The sequence below is a fragment of the Pollicipes pollicipes genome, unplaced genomic scaffold (assembly GCF_011947565.3).
Source record: "Pollicipes pollicipes isolate AB1234 unplaced genomic scaffold, Ppol_2.1 Scaffold_3447;HRSCAF=4054_pilon_pilon_pilon, whole genome shotgun sequence".
NCBI lineage: Eukaryota > Metazoa > Arthropoda > Thecostraca > Pollicipedomorpha > Pollicipedidae > Pollicipes > Pollicipes pollicipes.
Window position 1 is genome coordinate 32,214,325 of NW_023596297.1, and position 19,415 is coordinate 32,233,739.

The 19,415-nt window shown below is 52.9% G+C and overlaps 1 protein-coding gene across 1 annotated transcript; it reads left to right on the forward strand.

The window, feature by feature from the left end:
* Positions 1-13,750: 13,750 nt before the first annotated feature.
* LOC119092446 (uncharacterized) lies at positions 13,751-16,974 on the forward strand. The gene is made up of 5 exons (XM_037215408.1): positions 13,751-13,900; positions 14,671-15,051; positions 15,747-15,883; positions 16,414-16,560; positions 16,957-16,974. Exons 1-5 carry the CDS (start codon positions 13,753-13,755, stop codon positions 16,972-16,974), a joined length of 831 nt encoding a protein of 276 aa, XP_037071303.1. The 5' UTR covers positions 13,751-13,752.
* Positions 16,975-19,415: the final 2,441 nt, after the last annotated feature.

Sequence of the window (19,415 nt, forward strand, 5' to 3'; positions counted from 1 at the left end):
TCCTCCGGGGGCAGCTGCCCCAAAGATGCAGAATGAGCTGACGCCGGGCCCAGGGATCAACGCAGCTCACCCTCCTGGGGGCAGATCAGTTGAAGGCCCAGCACCAGATGGTGGAACCGGGCTGCATCGCGGCGCAGCCACTATTCTACTTTGTCCGCTCGGCGCCGCAGGGCCCGGAGGGCAACTTCGTTCCGTCGGGCCGCATGCAATGCAGCCTGAAACAAGCCGACATCTTGTCTTGTAACGTACCGCCACGCCTGATAAACAGAACCAACAACGTATAATTCGGGACGGGGGGGGGGGAGGACGGATTGCTTGAGCGCTGCATAAATCTTAAGGAAATGCTCTTCACACGGACAGTGCAGAGGGGACAAATTGCTTAGACTCAGCTAGTCTCTAGGAAGTACTCTTCACTCTGTAATTCCAGAGCGGAGGAATAACATCGTGCGAAGAGCACTCGGTGCATCATCGGTATGCAATACCTAATACAACTGAAACCGTGCTGAGCATAACGGCAAGGGCGAGACCCGTGCTCACCTCTAGCTGCCAATTCGCTGCCCGGAGGCCGCTTACCTTTGGCCCGGCGGCGGCGAGGTCCTCCCGAAGCCTCATAACTCCATACGGCCTTCCTCGGGCCCCCCGCTGCCGTACTCAGCACTATTCGAGGGTGACAGGAGGCTTGAGATCTTCGGCATGGGGTAATAGCATGCCTCCCCCCCCCCATGGACGCCGCATTTGTATCGAGTGTGCGGTCCGGACCGCGTAGCCAAGCAGCTTCGACCAGTCAGGACCCCAGTAAAGACATTAAATCTTGTCGCCAGACCGGGGGGGGGGGGAGGGGAGGGGGTACATCTCTTGGTGCGTGGGGCAGCACCCGCAAACGCACAGAGCCTCGCGTGCGGGACCGACACTACGGTAGGCCCGCATCCATGGCCAAGCCGACGCTTACCTAACGGGATGCGGAGTCCCTCTAGCGGAGATACCCACAAATAGAGGTGGGCGACACGGCCACGCTTGAAATCGTAGGCCTCAACTAGAACAAGCAGTGTTACCTAGCGACTGAGCTGAAAACGACAGTTCTGGTAACGGTACCACATAATATGGAGTTCGCCTCCATGGAGCGTAGCTTCCACTGAACTTTTTCACGGCGGAAGGGCTGGAGGGAGCTGAAATTTTCAGATATAGGAACAGCAGTTAGACGAGGCCAGTACACCGTTCTAATCCCCCCATACTTGCATAAGCAAACACGTATGAATGACTCACTTTAGGCTTGGACGGGTTATCGAGGTATAGCAGGAAGGTATGCGGGGATGAAGTGTTTATTGAATATGCATAGAATGGGCTGAGAGATGTGAACACCGATCAGGAGTTGCAAGGAAGGGAAAAGTTTTGACCTATTGTACATCAAAAGGAATGGGGAACAACATCCTAGCAATAACAACCATTGCTTCTACAGTTTTCATCACCCCTTTCACAACCAAGCTGATCGGGACAACGCATTTGGTGTCGTCAAGGAAAACCTACATCAGAATGGGATTAGTGATGCGAGGATATGGTCACTTAAAGTTTATTTTTCTTCCCTTCCGCAGCTTCATATCAAATAAAATAGATCCATCATCCCTGACCATAATTTTCAGCGAGCCTTTGGCTAGTCATCCAGTTACTGACGGGTCGAGGCATGCATTTTACAGTACGTCTACGTCAAGAGCTGCGTGTGCTGCAAACAAAGCACTGCGTTTTAACTAGCAAAGTCCATCTTCAAACTAATTATTGCGTAAAGACTCGCGCAGCCTACGAATTTGCTGATGCATCGTATCTGGATCTAGATACTTACACCACGTCCATTCCTCGCCTGAATTCTCGCTTCCCCGCTTAAATCCACCACCTGCTCAGAAGCCTTATGTATTAAAATATAATATATATTCGCGCCTTTATGCACGCGACGTTAATCTACATGCGCGCAATACACCTGTCCGCGATAGTTCAAATAGCATAATTTTGCATGTATTGCGACCAGCCACCGGTTTCATACCACTGCTCAATCCCATTATACCCTGCGCACCCGCTGCCTACTAACGCGCGGCCATCTCGCTCCGAAACGGTCCACTACTGGATAATTTACATAGCGCCACGCACCGGACTCACAATCTTGCAGAATGCGCCACAGAGCAAGGAGTGTACGTCGAAGGAAAGGGAGGTGGGGGGGGTGGGGGATGGGGCTTGGTAACAGGATACGAACACAGGAGAGTAGACATTTGCTGTTCAAAGTTTCTGTTTTTGGACTAACATTTGGGTGTCTTGTCACTTGAAAAGAGTCAAGCGCTGCCGGAAGCCAACAGGAGTGCTCTGGTCAGGGGCACGTGTCGAGCTGGTCTCCTCCTCGAGCTGGTCTCCTCGTCGAGCTGGTCTCTCCGTCGATCTGCCCCCCCCCCTCCCCTCCGACGCGCTACGGTTCCCTCGTTTTCACCAATTGTCAGTTCCGCCCACTAGACTCTGGGCTGGTCCCTTCGTCGCAATCCCTCCCATTCTTTTCCTATTGCCTCCAAAGTGCTATGTTAATTTCTGACATTTCTTTCGTCAGCAGTTGCATGTCGACGTTGTGCCGACAGCTGGCGCCCTGCTCTCCAGAGCATCCACCTCTCGGCTCTCGGCCGGGAATTCTCAGGTCCGTCGGTCGGCTGTCCCGCGAGCCCAAAGGCGGGCACTGGAGGAACCGCGTTCGCAGTACACATGCATGTGCCCAGCCGTACCGAGGTGCATTCTCTGACACCCTGTGCGCAGAGATGGTTCTGCTGTGCTTTTACCTCTCCGCAGCCGCCTGTCGAGCCCGTGCGATCCTTAGTGTCTGGGCTTGATTTCTGAGCGTCGGCTAACATCTCTGTGGGTGTTACAGGGGCGCTTATGTATAGGTATATCCATGCATAGGTACTTTGAATTAGAATGTCTTTTCTGTATTTTGGCGCGCAATCATGTAAGCAAGACAAAATGTAGGCTCCACTTTACATTTCAAAACCCTCCTCCACCAGTCGCGTTTTGGGCGCAACATGACCTCAGAAGTCAGCGCGCCCTAAAACCCCAATCGCCATCAGCATCATCCACTAGGCGTATCCTCGCGACCCTGATTTACATTCTAACCTTGACGGTTTTCCAATTGCACTCGACGCCAATAATGACCCATTCACACTCCACTACGCCCTGGCAGTCCTTGTCATTACTTTATAGCCATGTACCACTACTACCTGTTGCATGGGTCTATTCCTCAGACCCTATACTTCACATCCCTCCTTGTACAATTCCCATCTGATTGGCAGGCTTGTGATTTCGCCAATTACAGTGCCGCACACTTACTACGCCATAGCAACGCTTGACCATATGCTGGACCTATAAATCCCTAATACCTACTGCATGTGCCACTTCCCGCGCCTCATACGTCACATTATTCTTCTCACATGTACACTTTCGTAGTAGACCGTTCATGCCTGTCATGCTCCACGGCGTCTTCACCAGGCGCGCTCCGTCTGCGGGCATCGTCTCCCCCCATTTTTGATGCTCTCGCGGCTAGCCTCCTCGTGACCTGGCGGACTTCGTTTTGTTGACAAAAGCATACGGCAGACGGACGGCAGCTCTTCCGATGACCTCTCGCCGCTCAGTGATCCTGTTGCGCTGTTTCTCGCCTCACAGCGACATGTTGCGTTCGACCCGCGGCTTCATATATGGCTGCACGGGCTGGTGTGGTTAGACGGAACGGGCGTCAGTGGCATGTACACTCTCATGATTCAATGAACGATCGACTACGTTTTCTTGGAAGGGATTTGCAAGGAACGTGAATGCGATAAAAAATCACCAAGCTACAGTCAACAGGAAGATTACACGAATGACTAGCACTCAGGTGCCAGTAGTTACCATAAGAGCCCATTTGGTCGGACGAAAAGTTGATCTCGCCGGCCCGGTAACGCAGGCCTCCGAGTCTCCTTGGACATTTGTTTTCCCCACAGCTCTCTCCGGGCACTAGCAGGACTCATGTGATAAACAGAATTGCCTAAAACATGAGTAAGAGGGCGCTGTTCTGTCATTCACATGATCAGTGTGCAGTCTTTGCAGACCTTTCTGCGTTCTTTACTGGATTCAGATGGGATCTTCTGGGGAGCTAGATCGGCTGTCATTCTATTGCAATTCACTGCCACCCACTTCCTGCAGGTTCCTCTCGCAAACTTTATCCATCGGCGTCTTCGTGGTGCTCCTTTTTGTTCGTCACATATGTGTCGGATACCTTTATTCCTTTGGCCGCTCTTGATTTAACCCATCATTGGTCTTGATAAGCCTATGTCGTTCTGCTCGAACGCGCATTTTTCTTTGTTTTGGCTCGCACTCCCACAGCCATAACAATCTGTAGTATCAATAGACTTGTTGGCTTTTTCTATGGTCTGGCCCGATACAGCTGAGGGCTTCTTTTTCTCAGAAAGCCATCACTAGCATTTGCTGTCCTCTGTCACCGCCACGGCTTTGTCCAATGTTTCAGTCTCGAACCGAGTGATCCGTTTTTGAGGAGACGCTGATATCATCGCTTCTTTCATACTGTTTGTAACCGGCTCTTTTGCAGTACCCTTCATATTAATACGTACATTGACCATCTCCTCTGGTCTGATCTGCCCAACGGCCTCTCCGCCCTTCTCTCTGAGTTCCAGTTTTGCAGACCTAGCCTTGCATTCGTTATTGCAACCTGCGAAATCGGGCGCCTTTTTGCAGCATATGCACGCACTCGTCCAGCATATATTGACCGTCGTAAATACTCGGTGTTCAGGCCATTCTGAGGTGTTCCATGTTCAGTCTGCAATGAGCTGCGACGCTAGTCAGTGATTGAGTGGTTCTGCCATCTTTTTTGCATTTGGTGTCATCTCTTCGCCGGCTCGGCACCATGCATCGGTCTGCCGGCTTTATGTCCACAGGAATGGCATTTCCCCCACCGTTGGGCGCCACTGTAGCGGTGCAATGCAAGTTTTTTTTCCATCAAATCAATATAAAAACTGTGCACATTGCAAGCAAGTATCTGCATGCCTATGAAAATTCACAGCTCGAATTATTCGTAATGACGCATGCTATTTCCCAAATGACTGACCAAAGACACAGGAGGCGTTGACCAAGAAAGGGCCGACCAAGCCGCCGGCCCGAATGAGGCGAAAGATAAGTCACGCCTCGTGCGATCGGTCAACTCTCCGAAACCCGGGCCAATCAATGCCCATGAGTCCATCCTCATGGCATTGCTGGCGGTGTTGCCATTTCATTCTGGAAATGGGCCAGCTTGTCCTGCATTGTCGCGTAATGTACACACCAAAGCCTCGTGCAGTTTTATCAAGAAAAAAAAAACAACGAGCACGCACACAAGTGGTGCCCCTGCTCCGGGGGCAACTGCCCCATCTCGGCGGCCCGGGCCGCCGCTGGGCCAAAGGCCCAGTGAACCTCGATGGCCGACGGGCCGCCCATACCAACGTCCAGCACCAGGTGCCAGGGTCGGCAAGCGTCCGGGCGCAGCGTCTCCTCGGTGGCTATGGCCCAGTGTTACCGGCCCCGGACGGCCAGCTACGCCCACCGAGCAGGGTGGAATGCCGACATGACAAACAAACGCCTGTCATGTAACCTACCCTCCCGCCTGATAAACGGTCAAACACCTTGTCATGTAGCCTACTCTCCCGCCTGATAAACAAACGCCTGCCATGTAACCTACTCTCCCGCCTGATAAACAGACAAAAACCTTGTCATGTAACCTACTCTCCCGCCTGATAAACAAACACCTGTCATGTAACCTACCCTCCCGCCTGATAAATGGAACAACGCGCGCCTTATTCGATGGAGGGCAGGGGCAACGGACTGATTGAACTTTGCACCATTCTCAACGGGATGCTCTCCCCACAGACGTTAAAAAGGGGACACATGATTGAGACCCAGCCTATGTTACAGAGGCAATCTACACACGGTTGGTCCAGAGGAAAGTAACAACGGGGCGAGAAACGGAAGACACGGCGCATAATCACGGCATACGAACTGGTGGCGCCCAGCCGCGCTAAGCATAACGGAAAGAGCGAGATTCGTACTCACCTCTAGTTCTCGATTCGCGGCCTGGAGGTTGCTTACCTTTGGCGCGGCGGCGACAAGCTCCTCCCGGCGCCTTCGTAGCTCCATGCGGTCCTCCTCGGGCCCCTCACTGCGGCACTCGGCACTCGTCGAGGGCGATCTCCGACATGGCGGAATAACATGCCCCCCATGGACGCCGTATTTGTATCGAGTGTGCGGTCCGGACCGCGTGGCCAAGCAGCTTCGACCAGCTAGGACCCCAGTGAAGACATTAAATCTCGTCGCCAGACCGGGGAGGGGAGAGGGTACATCTCCTGGTTCGTGGGGCAGTATCTGCAGGCGTCCAGAGCCTCGCGTACGGAACCGACACTACGGCGGGCCCGCATCCATGACCAAGCCAACGCTTGCCTAACGGAGTGTGGTGTCACTCTGGCGGAGATTACTACAAATAGAAGTGGGCGACCCGGCCACGCTTGATATGGCTGGGCGTCAACTAGAACAAGCAGTGTCATCTAGCGACTGAGCTGAAAACGACAGGGCTGGTAACGGCCGCACAGAATCTGGTGGCTGTCCTTATGAACCCTAATTTCCACTGGGCTCTGTAATGGCGGAAGGGCCAGGAAGTGAGCTGACATTTTCAGATAAGGGAACACAGTTTAATGAGACCAGCACAGGGTTTCCATTCCTGTTACTTGCACCACTTGTGTAGGCACACAAGTATGAATGGCTGTTTCAACTACAGGTTTGGACCAGTTACCACGGTATAATAGGTGTGTATGCAGGGACAGAGGTCATAGAGGTCACATAGAGGATGCAGTATGTATGCAGGGTCTTCTAAATATGCAATAAAATGGCTAGGAAATATGAACATTCACCAGGAGTTTGAAGCTAGGGAAAAAGCTGGACTTATCATACACTCAGGGAGTAACATCGTAGCACCAACAACCAATGCAGCTACACTCTGCATCACCCCTTTCACAACCAAACCGATTGGAGCCGCGCATGTGTGTGGTGGAAAATCTGCGTTCAGAATGATATGAACAGTCACAGGATATGGTCATGCATAGTTAACTGTTCTTTCCTGTCGGGCATGGTCACATGTAGTTGTCACGCGCGGTTTTCTCCATTCAGTATATCGTCGTTAGGTTTTTTGAATGTTTTCGGTTCTTTTATTCATAGGCGGTACCTCGGCCACACTGAGTACTGTTATGTTACGCATAGGATATTTTCCATTCAATGTATATCGTTATTTAGTTTCTGATTTTTTTCTCGCGTCTTTTGTCCTTGGCGGCATCTCCCGTACTGGCCACCATTATGGTATGGGAACTTTCTGATAAAGTATATCTGTTAGCGAGCAAACGGGCCGTCGCTGCCGGCGCGGCGGCGGCGGCTCCGCGAGGGTGTGAGCGGCCCCTCTGCCGATTGGTTCCCACCATCTGGAGCCCATAAACCCACGTGGGTTTATGGGGACACGCGGGCGGGGACGCACGGTCCCTGTCGAGCAGTCCACGTTCAGACTCCGCCGGCGCGGCTCGACGCGAGCCGCGACAGCGTTTACGATGACGACGACGACGACGACGACTTCGGAGCGTGCGACGCCGCCCTTCCAAATTCACGTTCAGGCTCCCCCGGCGCGGCTCGACGCGAGCCGCGACAGCTTTTACGACGACGACGTTGACGACTACGGAATGTGCGACGCCGCCCTTCCATCCCCTCTCTCACCTTTGCCTTGCAACTCTTTGGCTAATAGAGACTCTTTCCTTTCAACGTCTCAAGTCAATGGTCCTCAGGAAGACTAACGAAATCTTTCGCACGAACAATATCGTTATTCAAGCTTCATGATTTTTCTCCACCTTAAGCCCAGCTTCTTCCATACTGGCCACCATTTTATGTTACGCGCGGCTTTTCTCATTATCGTGTCGTTATTTCCTTCAACTTTATTTTTGCCGTCCGCTTAACTAGGCTCCCCATTTTTCGGCAATATTGTTTTGCTTACCCGACGGATTTCTCGCCGACACCATGCGGCAATCACGTGGTTCCCAAAGCCCAGCTTCCATAAAAGCAACAAGCGCCGTGACTGACTCAACTTAGATGAAGTTTCTGTATGGCTTTTGAAGGTACGTGCTTGCACACGACGTGTAATGCATAATGCTATGAATACCTTTTTAGAGATAGTGGCTGTACTCACGAATAGTGAACCTTCCGACAGAAAAAAGAAACAGCTCTTAGGTGGTAATATGTCTATGGCCAATATCATGTTTGCCAAGGTTACTTATACCTGTTGTTGATAACGGCTGTTGGTTAATTGGCCCACACTATTGATCTGCAGATAATTACCACGTAGGCAATCATAAACCGACTGGCAGGGGCGACTGCGAATGGTTGCGAAACAGTGAAACAGTGATCGTATGCCCATGATGGTTTCTCGTCCTCTAAATTGACGTGACACCTAAGCAGTTGACAATTCCTTATCATGACGCTGTCATTGTGAAACTTTCTGCTTGTTAACCATGGCGTCTGTGGGATAAAGGCGGGGTGTGATGCCCTCCCAGCCTATTTTCACCTTGGCATATCCGACGACGGCGTTCATTCTGTCGCTCCTTATTTCCCACGTCACCAGCTTGCCAGGTGGTTCCTGAGCTGAGGACGTAGCTCCCCCCTGTCCGTTTGTGTGCAGCGTGTATCTCCTGCTGCCAGCTCTTGTTTCCCACGTCATCAGTTAGGTGGCCGAGGATTCGGACTCCTCAGCGCTGAGATCCCCTCATATGTCCAGTGGTCGGTGATGGAATGCACCTCTCTCCTCAGCAGATTACTTCAAAAATGGTAACATGCATAAATCAAAGCTAGCGTCTCCATCTCCGCTGACGAATATGCTCTCTTTTCACATAATTTTTACGGCTTTGCACCTTCCAAATAGTCTGTAATGAATGGTGCGATTTCCCTGCGGTAAGCATCGCTGCTTTCTTCATGTGTTCTATGACGAAACCTGGTAGACTCAAAAAGTGGAATCATTCTTCCGCCAGCTGACCGATTCTCATGTGCCCTTTTCCCGAAGACTTTGTTTCTGTCTCGTCTTTTTCCGAGCATTTGGACTACTGTCACTTATACTTCATTCACGTCGGCATTTCCTTCGGCTGGACGCTCATGGAGTTCTAAACATCATCTTGCCTTGCCTCAGTGTTCAAGCTTCCTTCGCTATGTACCGACTCAACCGTCTCATCAAATTTTGCACAGGCATTATATCAAGTCGCCTGACATAAATATGGTTTTTATCCTTTGAAATAAATACTTAATTCTCTGATATAGTCTGGACTTCGCCGTGTTCGGTTCCTTCGCCTTTCCATTTGTTTCTCATATTGTTAATTCGCTGCAATTCATGTCATGGGCTCGGCACGATGCTTGGAGCGACAATGGAAATCAATGTGATTGCATCTCTTTCTTGCTGATGGCTTCTTTTTTAATCAACACCCCTCCCCCCCCCCATAGTGGCCACCATTTGTATTATGCGTTGAATATTTTCAACTGATTCTACTATGTTTTTTTAGGTTTTTCATTTTTCTCGCTTCGCGCAACTAGTAGCACTGGCTTCTCATTTTTTCCGCCATATTGTCATGCTCACCCGACGGATTTCTCACCGACACCATACGGCAATCACGCGATTCCCAAAGCCAGCTCGCATAAAAGCAACAAGCGCCGTGACTGACTCAATTTAGATAAAGTTCCTGTGTGGTTTCTGAAGATACGTGCTTGCACGTGACGTTGGGTAACGCATAATGTTATGAATACCCCTGTAGAGACAGTGCCTGTGCTCACGAATACTGAACTTCCCGAAAAAGCGACTGTTTGGTAGTAATGTGTCTACGGGCAATAATCATACTTGCTGATATAAATTGTACACGTTGCTGAGGGCAGCTGTTGGTTAACTGTCCCACAACGCTGATCTGCAGATAACTACCACGGAGGCCATTCCCTGCCATAAACCGACAAGCAGGGGGCGGCTGCGGATGGTTGCGAAACATTGGCGCACCGACATTATATGAGCTTTTACAAAATAGATGCTTTCGTCCTAACATGGGCAGCAAACGTCACTTTGTCTCGTCACAGAACAGTGCCGGAATCCCTAATCGGCTTATTTGATATATATATATATATATATATATATATATATATATATATATATATAAATTACATATTTTATCAGACTGTTCACTGCAGTCGCTGAAATTACACCTCGGCACGCCGGAATCCCTCATCGGCTCTGAGGAGTCATAACGCAAGGCATCGGTGACGCATTTACACGCTGTGTGACACGTTGTGATAAAAATGGCCTTCCATGACACTCGTGAAAAATCCACAGTCACCCCAAGCTGTACGCAGTATATGAGCCATGCAAGAAAATTAATTTTGATATATAAACATAGATCCCATCACATCGCGTCCTCTCGCATGGCACAAAATGCGGGCCGCACGTGATTCATCAATCTGCTGTTTTTTCTAGACTGTCCACTGCAGCGCCTAGAGAAATAACAGGCGTGGTCGGCACGCCATACATGGGTGTAGGAAGAAGGGGGGGGGGGCAGGGGCCCATGCCCCCCACTTTTCAAGGTGGGGGGGGGGTCAGCAGTGTTAGCTGCCCCCCCTTCTTTTCTGATTAAGGCTGTGTTTAGCTTAGTTTTGCACCACATTTAGCATGCATGCCGATTTATTTGGCTCATCAGCCATCTTCCTCAAGATGCGTCATCCTTTTCGTTTGCTTATTGGCCATCACTTAATGTCACAACCGCACGCCGACGCCACGCGGCCCATGGAGACTGCAACGCCGGGCGTCCAGCCTACTGTTGCTATGACTTGCGAGCGCGTATGTTCAAAACCATATTATAGTTTTTATCAGTAGTATATTCTGACTGAAACTTGAACATCTTAACACGAACATATGTAAGCCATGTCAGTACCAGCTTAGGACCCCATTTCATCCACAATCCACGTTCAGATATTCCTCAATATCTCCGAAGAACACAGAACAACACGGAACTGAAGCCTGTGTGATAATTATTGGACCACCTTTGGCGATCAAGGATAGTGTTGCGTCAGGGAGATACAAACACATTGCTTCCGTCAAAGAAATCCGTCATTAATTGTGTCGTAAATTCCTACAAACTTATGTGGCAAAACAACACAACAACCTTGAAAGTGGACTTGGTGCGTTTTCCCCGCCATTATTCATGATATCACTAACGCAACTGGAATCGCAAAAGCAGCGTATTCTCAGCTAGCTCGGGGACTAATTTAAGTTGGGAGTGATGCTGGTAAATATATTTTTGGTGTCAGCACGGAGACATATATCAAAAACGTTAACGAAAAAATCAACGCCTTGGTAAGGCAGGCGGACAATTTTACACATCTTGCCTACCAGCAATTTACCCATACCAAGGAAATGGCCACGCAGGCACTTCAAAATGGAAAGTGCATTAAGGAAGGCAGTCGTGACTGGGGGTCAGAGTTCTGCTGGTCTGCCACCCGCCATCTCCCGCATCATATAAGATGTAGTCCTTAGGCTCTCTGACGACGAGGCGCCCGGGCTCTGTCAGGGAGCCCCATTTGTCCTCTGGTTTTCAGCTCAGCCCAACTCTCAATGCCAAGGAAACCATGCGACGTTTCAGACTTGTTCTGGTGTGACATCAGTGACAAAGTAGGCTAAGTGCTTGTTCTAGTTCGGCCTGATCTTAACTTATGCCAAAGTTGTTCGGTCCATCGTAATGTAGCCCAACATTTCGGTGAGGCTAAATCTATCAGATGGCTTGCCAAGTCCGTCTTGCGATTTCAAGCTAACTGACGGAAGATGGTTGATCTCCGGCTAGCTTGATTTGATTCGCCACCGAAATTGCCAGTCTACAAAGCGTAACGATTCAACTTACTCGACGCTTTAATTACCCGCGTTCTGATTTTCTATCATCCAAGTTGAGTAATGAATTGCGTGTTCCTTTTGCCTAAACTGTGTAACGGTTGAATCTGCTTTACGCCCACTTGTTACCCGAGCTGTCGAGTTGAAACCCAACTAAATTTACACCGTATCCCTTGGTTGTCAAGTATCGATGGGCTTGCAGTCTCCTTGCTTTTCAAGTTAAGTAACAATTGTTAGCAAATGCCGCTTCTTAGTTCTCCAAATTAACTAACAATCTTTCGTCACCGGCACTGATCAGTTTAATTTCTATACGGTGTTCTTTGTCATCCAATGCATTATCTAGGTTGAGGAACGACTGACTCGCCGTCCCTTTATTACCGACCCTATGAAACCAACTGTTATTAGATTCTCTGTGGAAGTGTTGACTGTGTAGACGCACGGGCTGACCACCTTCGGAATCACGGCTATCATATATTTGTTACGCCAACCCTCGGTATTGGAATCGACTCTTGTATCTGACAAGATGGGACATGCAGTCATGGCTCTTTTAGAAACAGACACCCTGTCCAATGATGGCTTATAAGCTTTGTAACCGACTGAGCCCATTGCAACTGTCAATGTGTGACTATCCGTTCCCGCCTTTAAGTGAATGAGGTGACCGTATTACTTCATTAGTGTAGCACTTATGTTAGAATATATTCTTGGAAAATTTTCGACCAAGTCTGGAACGATTTCTGGGGATAAGGGTAGGAGCACGCGGCACTTGGTAGTGCTTTCGTTCTAATAATCGTTCTTCGAAAACAATTTGAGCCCTTCCATATTTCGCCTTGTTTCAACATGTGGCGATAGTTAAGCTCCCTCGCCGTCTGGATAAAAGCTTGCATCTGATAAAATCGATGCAAGGATGAAAGATCCGAGATGAGGACGTTTCTCAGCGTTCTGAGGTTCAGTTTTTTTAATGCCCTTCAAACGGGCGAGAGTCGAGAAAAGACCGCTTGCAACAACTGCACTGACTTAAGAGTTCGGTTGATCGCCTCGGGTAAGTCCTGGAGAGAAACACTGCCACAGCGCAGGCACAGTCAGTCTCAATATATGAGCCACGACGGGGAGCTTGCTGCAGCTGTGTCAATGCCGGACAATTGCATGGCCCGGCCAGAACACACAGGGGCCGATCAAGACAGCTGTATGACGAAACTGCTGCTTGAGGAAAAGGCAGCGTGAAACGGGCCGGCCCTGCCAGTCGACGGGGGATCCAGAGGGAAGGGGGTATTCTGGATGCCGCCCGGCCCTGACGGTGACGTAGCCCTTCTTAGCTGACGGAAGCGGCGGCACTACTTTTAAAACAGCATATGTTCTTAGCCCCCTGCCCTTAATGCATCAGTTTGGCAATCAGCCGCGTCGGCGGCTGGATCTCTTCCAGTACGTCTGAGCACGGCGACACCAACGCAGGCCAATCAAAGCATTGCCATCTATCGAGAAAGATGTGATACTAAACTTACATAAACGTCCACAAAGTTCGACTGACCCTCTGTGTGTACTAGCGTCCCTGGTGGCTTTATTTTACTCTAAAAATATTGCAATAAATTGATGAGACATCTATGCCTAAAAATTGGCTAAATACTACGAATGAGATTTAAATGTTATCTCTTATTTTATTGAGAAAAAACAAAGACTAAGCACCAAAGATATCTGCAACTGTTTTTTCTGGTCATATTCATCTTTCATTAGGCCTCCTCGCCCACCGCTCCTAAAGGGTACTGCGTCACACTAGTTTAGAAAACATGGCTTCTGCTACGGAGTTTAGTTCCGGCAAAACAGTGCTTATTCTCTCATTGGTGATTGGTTGTTTTGCAATACTATGGCCAAGAATATTTTATCCAATGCTTCAGGCATCGATCTCATCTGCCACTGATGCACCATACTCGGAAGGTTAGAGCCAGACCACGGAAATGTGTTTCGATGACAAATGTGGCGTGCCGCGGCAAAGCTCAGTATGACAATTTTAGGGAATATCTAACGTATTCGTTATGATGTGAATGATGTGAGTGCCGGCATCTGTCTTAACTTAGCCAAAACATTAGGTCGCATATATTTATAGTTGTTCTCACTCATCATTTGCACTGTTGGTGTGCATGCATCAAAATATCGGTCTACCCTGACATCAATGAAACATGAAAGTCCTATGCATTACAATTTACCACCATGTGCCCTTAAATTACTTGGTCATCATACCTTATAAAGTCAAATGTAACTATAATCATGAAATTACTTTTCCCTCTAGGTCACACCAATTAAGTGCCATTGAATGGAATCTCAGGACAACTAGTTGTAGAGGATACAGTATTTGCCACTCATATCCTGGCATTGTTAGGTGCTGTTTTTTTGGACTGAAGGCCTTCAACATTCACAGGGGGCCTCAAAGACAGCAGCCAGCACAGTAACAACAGCTTTGCCATTTTTGCCAGCTGGAACAAAGCCTGCTTGCAAGAGGATTACCTATTTAGGATAATTTTGTGCTTTTCCAAAGATTGTTGCTGAATGACAAAATTAGTACCAGTTTGTGGCTAACATTATATGCTGTTGCACCACAATTGCCAACATCACATGCCAGTCACCCAGCACCTTGAGATTCCTGATTTTTCAGCTGATGGCTGCAAGTCATGTCGGGCATGTGATGAGTTGGGCTGCGTGGGCACCAGTTTCAGGTGTATACCACTCCAGCATTCTGCCCTGTTGCCACCCGGTGGCCTTCACCAAGGAGCTGAATGCACTCTACTTCATGGAGCTATGCAACCGGCTCAAATGGCGAGCCGGCCGGCGACAGGCCGACCTCCTCCTGCCGCCGGAGCCGCGTCCCGACATCTGGACGCCGGGCCTGGCGCGCTGGTGTCGGGACGAGCTGGCGCGCACCTGCGGCACGTTGCTGGACGAGCCAGCGCTCGAGCGCTACCGGCGCGCGGCGCATCGCCGCGACGACGGCGATGCGGCCACGGCCAACCTGACTCGCTGCCTGGAGACGAGCTACGATTTGCGGCGCGAGGAAATCCGACCGACGCGGCTGCAGCAGCAGGCGGGCACCAGTGAGCGGCAGGGGGCTGGGGAGCGCGGCCGGTGCGCGGCCGCCGGCGGCGACCACTAACCGCATGAAAGAGGCGCTCCGGGACGCGCTCGAGCTGGCTATCGGAAGGAGACAGGAGTGGACGGAATTACCGGCGACTGCACGCTCCTGGGACGTCAAGGGCCCATGTGGCTTGGTGGGATGGCTGTCGTCTCGCAACTAATGGAACGCGCTGACAAGAATGCTACCAGAATAATACAGGACAGCCAGTTTTCAACCAGGCTGGATGGCTGGTGTGTGAGACTAATCAAGGCACTACTCATGAATGTGTAGTGCTTGGATGATTGCTATTAGCATAGTTTGTTGGACTTCCTAGCGTGTTGATTGCGAAGCTTGCAGTGACCGGTATAACTGGTCGGTGTGCTTGTTTCGATTTACAACTGTTAACTGGACATGTGCCTATTGCCGCCGATTTCAGCAATGCATTATTTGTGCGCAGTTTTGTCGTTGCCGTGCGTAATTTGGCTACGCTGGGCCACCGTATGGCACGTCCTTTCTACTTTTGTGAGAGATCCAGGCGTCGCTCGCCAAAGCCCGCAGCGGACGGTCAGTTTCGCCTGCCGCGCCCTGAGCCTTCCCCGCCACCTCCCGTGCCACGTGGTGGTCGCGCCGTCCGTCGACCCGCCGGCCCGCTGACGCCGCGCCAACGCCCGGCAGAGTACCCGCAGCAGGAGCGGCCGGCCGGCGGCCACCCGAGCCTGCGTGACCCGCCGCACGCGGCAGCCGCCGCCGCCCACAGCCAGACGCAGCACATGGCCCGCCAGCCGCGCCGCCCCGTCGACAGGATGGCCAGGGTCAGTGGACGCCGGCGATGGTGCGGGCGGAGCGGCCGCGCCTGGTCCGGTGTCGTGGGGTCTGCGCGCGCCGCGACCACGCCATGCGGTCTGTCTACGGGGCCAGTTGGTTCACACGATACACCTGTGGAGCGGGAGCTGACTCAGTGGCAGCGTTTTGTGCGCGATGGCGGAAGTTGAGATGTAGCGGGATGGGGGGGGGGGGGGGGGGACTTACGACAATATGTGCCATTTACGTGCTACGTCGACTGAACTTTTGTATTCTAAGTGGTTATGTCCAAGGTGGCTGGGTGTTCCGTTCCTCCATGCTGGCCTCTGACGAGCCTGCAGGACCTCAGACCTGTCGTTTGCCTGTGCAATCTTGTTCATTGTTACGTGCATGATACCAGCAAAAAGTCACATTTAGGCTTTGAACACCCTCAGACGGCGTCTCCTGCGGCGGTCTGATACCACCGTTCCGCCCGCCGGCGCCTGCGCTACCGCGGTCCCCCCGTCGCCAACCCTCTGATACCGAGCGCCCTCCTCCGCAGCCCCCGGGACCCCAGCCGGGCATGCGGCCCGGCGGCGGCTACGGCGGCTTCATCCAGCCGCAGACCAAGGGCAGCGGTGCCATGGGCATCATCATGCCCATCTACACCGTCGGCATCGTCGTATTCTTCCTCTACACCATCATGCGGGTGAGCCGAGGCGCGGTCGGGCGATGGTGGCCCAGCTCGGTGGTTACGGCGTCGCGCCCCCATGGGCCAGCCCGTCGTCGCGTTCGTGTCGCCTGCGTCGGCACGGGACAGTCCTCGAACGGAGTGGCTGGGCTTATGACTGCTTGCGTTGCGAGTCGTCGCAGAAAGCGATGACTAGTGCTGGCTACCTGTCGGGGAAGATTCACCATGCCGTTGGCAACTTTTGATCGCTGTTCGGTTAAAAGGGCGAGAAGGTTATTTGTCAGGGATATTCGCACCAAATGAATTGCTAGAATGCTGGCGAGCACAGTGCCCAGTGGCGTGTCCACTGGGGAACAATGCAGATGACACACGGATTCGACCTCGCGATCTTGACGCTGCCCCGGCATGCGCCAGGACGGATCAGATCATTGAACCGTCTGGTCACACGCGCCACAAATTAGCTTAATGCTCGACATTGCATCGGCCGACGCGTCCGGACGATGCAACAAGGCTTCCCTGGACATAGCCTCCGCGTCCAGTTCCGAGCGGGCCGCTTCCTGCGGATGCCCAGCTGTGGTGACAGCTTGACGGCTCGGATACACGCCTGTGTGCCGGTGTGTCGGCACCGATAAGACGTCACCTTGGCATGCCGCCGACGCCGGAGGGGCGGGCCGCACGCCAGCACAGGGCGGCAGAACCGGGGATGACTTTAATTATGCCTAGGGTGGTTGCAAACGGTCTGCTTTGTCGAAATGTAAGATAGACAGAAGTAGCTGACGCGGAAGAAGAGCACTACTTACAGTTAAGTGTGCGCGATGCCTGACTCCGTGTTGTGGTGTGGCCGTCATCCATTCCGTGGCCGTGGACGATAGCTGTAACGGAAGTCGGCACGGAGTAATAATCACAAGGGGCGTCAGATTAAGGTGCAGCACATTTAGTGTTGTACCTTGCAAATAATGGCCTTATCAGTCGACGGGAGCAGCGGAGTAGTGACCGGAATGTCTGTTTTCCATCACTGGTGGCGTGCTCACCAGCTGCGCACACATCAGTTCCAGATTAAAATGGACGTGTGGCACCCGAGAACACAACAGACCCTCTCCGATCGTCCCAAAATAGCACAAACGAGGCTCGAAATACTGGTACCGGTCACAGACCCGTCAGCGGCTCGACGCGCTGCTGGTTTCTATCCGCGCCGGTGCGCGTGATCCAAAGCGGGCGCCGCTGGCCGCGGTCTGCTGTTGCGAGTGACGTCACTGACCGCCCCACGACGACCGCTGTGCCGCGGTCAGCCGGCCTCGCTCGGCCACCGCCGGCAGCCTGGGATCGGACTGCGAGTGGTGCCCGGCTCCGGCAGCGCACAGGCGCGGGGTGACCGGGGTTCCAGGCGACCGGGGCGCGGCCGAGGCGTGCCCCGGCGCCGCGGCCCTGACTCACCGCTGGCCGTGTCTCCGGCCGGCGTCACGTGACAGCCGGCGGCGCACGACCCGGCCGTCACGTGACCGGCCGGCGCTGGTATTTCGAGCGCTGGCCGTGAGCCAGACGTCGCCGGCCTGCCGGTCACGGCCGCCGTCCGGCGACGCGCCGATCAACACATGCCGCCACGGCTCGTGGCGAGGGGCGCGTGCCGACGCGACCGCCCCGCGGCCGGCCGCTGGTCGCTGATGTGGGGCCGACGACGGACGCGCCGGCAGCGACGACACGCGTCGGACGTGTGTGGCGAAGCGGGTCTGTCGTCTGGTCTGACGCGCGGCTGACGGCGGACGATAAGCCGTGACCGCGAGCGGAGCGGGCTGCCACGCTCCGCGGCCACACGTGAACCGACAGACGACGAGCCGTGGGTGGGTTCGCAGCCGGGCCACCGTGTGCGCGCCGCCCGCCGCTGCGGTGACGCGAGAGCGTGCTGGCGTCTGTGAACAGCCGGCGGCGGCGAACACGACCTCCGACCTTCACCTTCCCCGCCGCCGCCGCCAGTGGGGAGGGGGGGGGGGGGGGCAGGGGGATGGGCAGCCGCCCGCGGCGTCGCGCTATTTCCACCGGGCCAGCTGGAGACCAGCTCGACAGCCGGCCGGCGGTGAATCGCGCCGGTGTCCGCCCCCGCGCCGTAGGCCGCCGCCGGCACGGGATGTGGGCTGGATTCCACGCGCGGTACTCCTCAGCACGAAGCAATGCCATGTCTGTAATACGCCGAGACATGTAGTGAAAGCAACGGCATTTCGATGCTGTCATGCCAGGGCTGGTGTGGCACCAAATGCGTTTAAAGAGCACCACCAGCACCACCTGTCGGAAACGATGAAAAAAGTCAGCATGAAGCGCTTCAGCGCGATACACTTGGTCATTCAGCCCCTGCATACATAGTTTTATACTCAGGTTGTTTGGCAACACCCCAAGCATATCAGACAAACAAACTGACGGGCGGTGAGCTGGGTTTCCTGCCATGTGGCTAGATATCTTTGCGTTCCATACGCTGACCTAGTTGCGTTCTCTGATGTGATACTGATCATCGTCGACCCGGCTTCGCTTTCGTTCCAGAGCTTGGCACGGCGTGATTGGTTGTGTGACATGTTTGTTTACCGCTCTGCATAACATATTGTAGGGCGCTTCATGCGCTTGCAACCTCTTATTGATGCATATCATTCTGCTAATGTCTTACCGTACGTTACATCAGTCGCGTGTGCCTGTATGTCTTCGCTGACGCCGCGCTGCCGCCGGTGTCGCGGCAGGTGATGTTCAAGAAGCAGCCGGAGAAGGAGAGCCGTTCTGCCCGCGACGTCGGGCCGCCGCCCGTCTACGGCGGCTATCGCCTGCAGGCGGAGGCGGCCGACGAGCGGGCGCCGGCACGGCCGCAGCGGGCCGTCGAGCGGCGCACAGCCGCC

Coding starts and splice junctions, on each gene's coding strand:
- LOC119092446 (XM_037215408.1), top strand. CDS start 13,753: ATGGCTTCTGCTACGGAGTTTAGTTCCGGCAAAACAGTGCTTATTCTC. Junction 15,052..15,746: donor GCAGCAGCAGGCGGGCACCA/GTGAGCGGCAGG, acceptor AACGCCCGGCAG/AGTACCCGCAGCAGGAGCGG. Junction 15,884..16,413: donor CCGTCGACAGGATGGCCAGG/GTCAGTGGACGC, acceptor CCTCCTCCGCAG/CCCCCGGGACCCCAGCCGGG.